General features: G+C 35.9%; 1 protein-coding gene and 1 pseudogene across 1 annotated transcript; both read right to left on the reverse strand.

The window, feature by feature from the left end:
• Window positions 1-342: 342 nt before the first annotated feature.
• LOC106323901 (BON1-associated protein 2-like) lies at window positions 343-876 on the reverse strand. Its single transcript, XM_013761950.1, has one exon. The coding sequence runs from the start codon at window positions 874-876 to the stop codon at window positions 343-345; it is 534 nt and encodes a 177-aa protein (XP_013617404.1).
• Window positions 877-1,684: 808 nt separating this feature from the next.
• On the reverse strand, window positions 1,685-3,549 carry LOC106323902 (annotated as a pseudogene).
• Window positions 3,550-3,869: the final 320 nt, after the last annotated feature.

Genomic DNA, 3,869 nt, shown 5'->3' on the forward strand with positions numbered 1-3,869 from the left:
TAACATCTCTACTTTCTACTTTGATTCATTAGAAACAATGAAAGCATAGTTTTATAAAAATATATATCTAAAGAATGTTTATTTTCTTTTATAACTAATAATCATTTATCCTTATGTATGGTATATCAGCAAAATTATATAATTACCCAAATTAAAAATAACCGAAAATCCAAATATACATATACAGTATCGATTTTATTAGTTAAAATGAGTTTGTTTGTTTTTTTTGTTCTTTTAGACCAATGGTGATCAGATTTGTTACAGTAGACCGATCGAATATGTATAAGTACCGGAAAAATAAACCAGATGAAACCATAACAAACCAATCTCAAACCTAAAAATCTACCTTAACCAAAAGGGACGCAGACCGGGCTTACTAATCGGCACGATCCTCGCCGAGAAATTGACAATACCGTTCCTTTTGCCGTAATCGTCCCACAATCTGTAACTCAGACACTGCAAGAAACCCTCCGGCGCATATTCTCCCGTAAAATCCTTTATCGGCACACGTGCCGTTACCACGTGTTTATCGTTCCCGCCGGAGATCTCGCAATAAACCCTAACGTACATGAAACCCTCTTTCTTCTCCGGCGGTAACGAAAACTCCGTCTCTAGGTTCTCTTTCCACACCGGATAATCCCCACAGACCTCCGTTCTCATTGCCCGGTTGCTATAATTGCCGGCGATGTCAAAGGCGACGAATGCGTTTTTCTTTACCGGTTTTCCACCGATGAGGAGACCCTCCGCCGATACGGCCGTGATTTCGAGTTTACGAGTCGTCATACCCTTTTGCCCTAACGCTGAAGCAGAAGAGACACCAAGCCTTTCACGAGGCGTTGGTTTTTCAGCAGAGAGAAGAAGGCTTTCACGAGACATGTATTGCTTCGAAACTTGTTTTTTTTGTTGCGCAAGGAATGAAGGAACTTGTTTGTATTTATATAGAGATATTGTTTTTCCTTTTTTTCAGTTAGCTTAGGATTAGGGTTTAGGAAAGTGATGAGAAATTACGTTATCAAGAAGGAAATAAGCTACGGTCTTTCCTTATAAATATTTTGTGATATTTATTATTATTATTATTATTATTATTATTATTATTATTATTATTATTATTATTATTATTATTATTATTATCATCGGATGTCAATAGTTTTTTGGGCAATTCTATCAAATAATTCTTTTAAGTTTCTTAATTTTTATTTTTTTTAAAGGAAACCTTATCCCCAAAACCCTACTCCTTAACTCTAAACTCTAAATCTAGATTAGTTAACCCTTGGTATAAATGCATATTTACCCTTTAATAAAATTTATTTTGGTCATTTTCTTCCTTAAAATCTATTTTTGTGAAAATAAACTAAAAAATGCCATCTAAGGGAATTTATCTAGTTTTTATCATAAAAAGATAACATTATGATAAATATGCAAGGATTTTTCATTGTATTATTTTTTCTTGTACTAGTGTGAAAAAACACGTTTTCACAAAATATGAAACGGATATAAAGGAAATAAACGTCGGATCCTAAAGTATGGTGGATAAGAAAACTAGACTAGACATCAAATATGTACCATGAAGAAAAATTGCTCCATCAAATATATAAAAAAATACATGAAGAGAATTAAACAAACTGCTGAGTTCTTAAACTTGATGATTCCAAGTATGAAACCTTTAAAAAGGTATGTTCACTTGTCAAATAAAATCAAACTCCAAGCGCCTCTCCAAGGGTTTTAAACCTGAACAAGTGTTGTTGCGTTTCATGAGTAAGGAGCTGGTAGAAGAAGAATTTGAAACTGAATGTTCTTCCTCACTTGACAGGAGAGTCCGAGGACATCTATGAAACGGTGAGTCGTTTTCTTGTTTGCGCCGTGAGGCTGGTGATCTTCTTCTCGATATAATGGAAGGTGTGTTCTGGAAAGTACTCGCAGCCATTTTCCATCTCCCTATGATCTCCCTCACTTCTTGTCCATCGCTGCTGCTCTGTGGAGTTTCCGGACTCAATGGAACTTTTACACAAGACGGAGTTGTTAATTGTGGAGTTAACCATACATTCTTGTGGTGATGATCATCTGAAGAAGGTGTCCACTGAGATATTTCAACCTTGCTATTGCGTCTTAACCAATCAGATTCTAGCGATGATGAGATTGTTGATTCTTCATCCCCTTTAAGAGAGTTTATGGATGAAGACGTGTTCCTCCAATTCATGGGCTCTAGAGTTAATTCCAGTGAATCCCTTTGAGGACTCTTGGCAGCTTTCTTGATTTCCATCATGTTGCTTTGATTGACAAAGCTAGACTCATAACCACAAGGTCCATAACCAGACAAGGGGCTACTAGTAACAAGGTGTTCCGATCTCCTCTTCAGTGAGCAATTCCAGTGGTTCTTGATATTGTTCTCCGTCCTGTGAGTTTTCATGACCAATATTTTACAAGAAAAAGCGAACAAATTGCCAAGATCCACAACTTTCTATCAAAATCAGACAAAGCTGATCATAAATCTGAGTTCTAAGGACAAACCTTCCAGGCAAGAGCTTGGCCATCTCGGCCCACTTATTGCCTTGATCCCTTTGTGCCTGAACCAGAATCAGTTCCTCTTCTCTAGCTAGTCCACGGAGTCTTTTTGATAGTCGGATTTAGATGATTATGCCACCTATATAACATGCAAATATATAGTCAGCTTTAATTTTATGGGGGGGAAACGTGGAGTTGAACATGAAAAGGAAAAAACATACCTTTCACGACATTGCTTGCCAATGCGACCAGGGAGTTGCTTTGATATTTTGGACCATTTAGGCTTATCATTCTCAATAAAAACATTAACCAATTCACTCAAGAGATCATCTTCCTAAAAATAACAAGAAAACTTTATATGATCATCAGCAAAACAAATGGAATTAAGAGGAAAGGAATATATCAAGAAAATTGATTACCTCTTTTCTCCAAGGTCCTTTGTTGAGGTTAGGATTAAGAACTTTTAGCCAACGGTGTTGACATTGGACATCAGTCTTCCTCTTGTCTTTTCTCCCAGGAACACACTCAGCTAATTAACCAAAAGACAAGAGAGAAACAAATATATATATATATATAATGGATAGGTTTACAAGAGCTTTTGAGATGACAAAACCAAAATCAAAATATCAATTACCAATCTTTTTCCAATTCTTTCCTTTGTACCTCCACACACCATTCATCAAGAGTTTGTCCTTGACAAAAAGAAAACAAATAAGATGATGGAAAGAAAGATTTTCACCAATCACACAAAGACTTCCACATGAAACAATTGAGCTACCTGCTCTGGGGTCCATCCTCCTTTAGTTGATCTTCTGGTAGGACCACTTATTCTTCTGCATCTTTGACCAGCCATGAAACATCAATAATCGAACACAACCTTGTTAATTGATCACACATATATATGTATACAGTTGTTCATACATACACACTGGAAGAAAGAAGATTAAGAAGAAGAACATACTCTTGAGAGTCAATTGCACAAGTAGGAGGAGTAACTTGGGCGCTGATATCAGACTTAGATCGAATCAAATGCTTAGATTCTGCCATTATTTCTGAATAAAAATATATGGACGAAACCGTAACTAACGACGACAATCCACCAAATCCGAGGAGTTACTAATAATTACATATTTTTTCTTAAATTATAAGACCAAACGGAGATTCAACAGGAGAACAGAGAAACATTATTTACTGGAGAACAAGAATGTAAATATCTAGGAGTAGAGAAATTAGAGATTTGTGTTATCCTTGAGAAGTTACTGACGAGTAACGGCTACCAATATAAAATATCAAACAAATTCACTCTCAACAAAGAGAAATAGAAGAAAAATCAACCTGAGAGAGATTCACGCTCAATTATATCTTTT

Source organism: Brassica oleracea, chromosome C2 (assembly GCF_000695525.1).
Source record: "Brassica oleracea var. oleracea cultivar TO1000 chromosome C2, BOL, whole genome shotgun sequence".
Taxonomy (NCBI): domain Eukaryota; kingdom Viridiplantae; phylum Streptophyta; class Magnoliopsida; order Brassicales; family Brassicaceae; genus Brassica; species Brassica oleracea.

Coding starts and splice junctions, on each gene's coding strand:
- LOC106323901 (XM_013761950.1), bottom strand. CDS start 876: ATGTCTCGTGAAAGCCTTCTTCTCTCTGCTGAAAAACCAACGCCTCGT.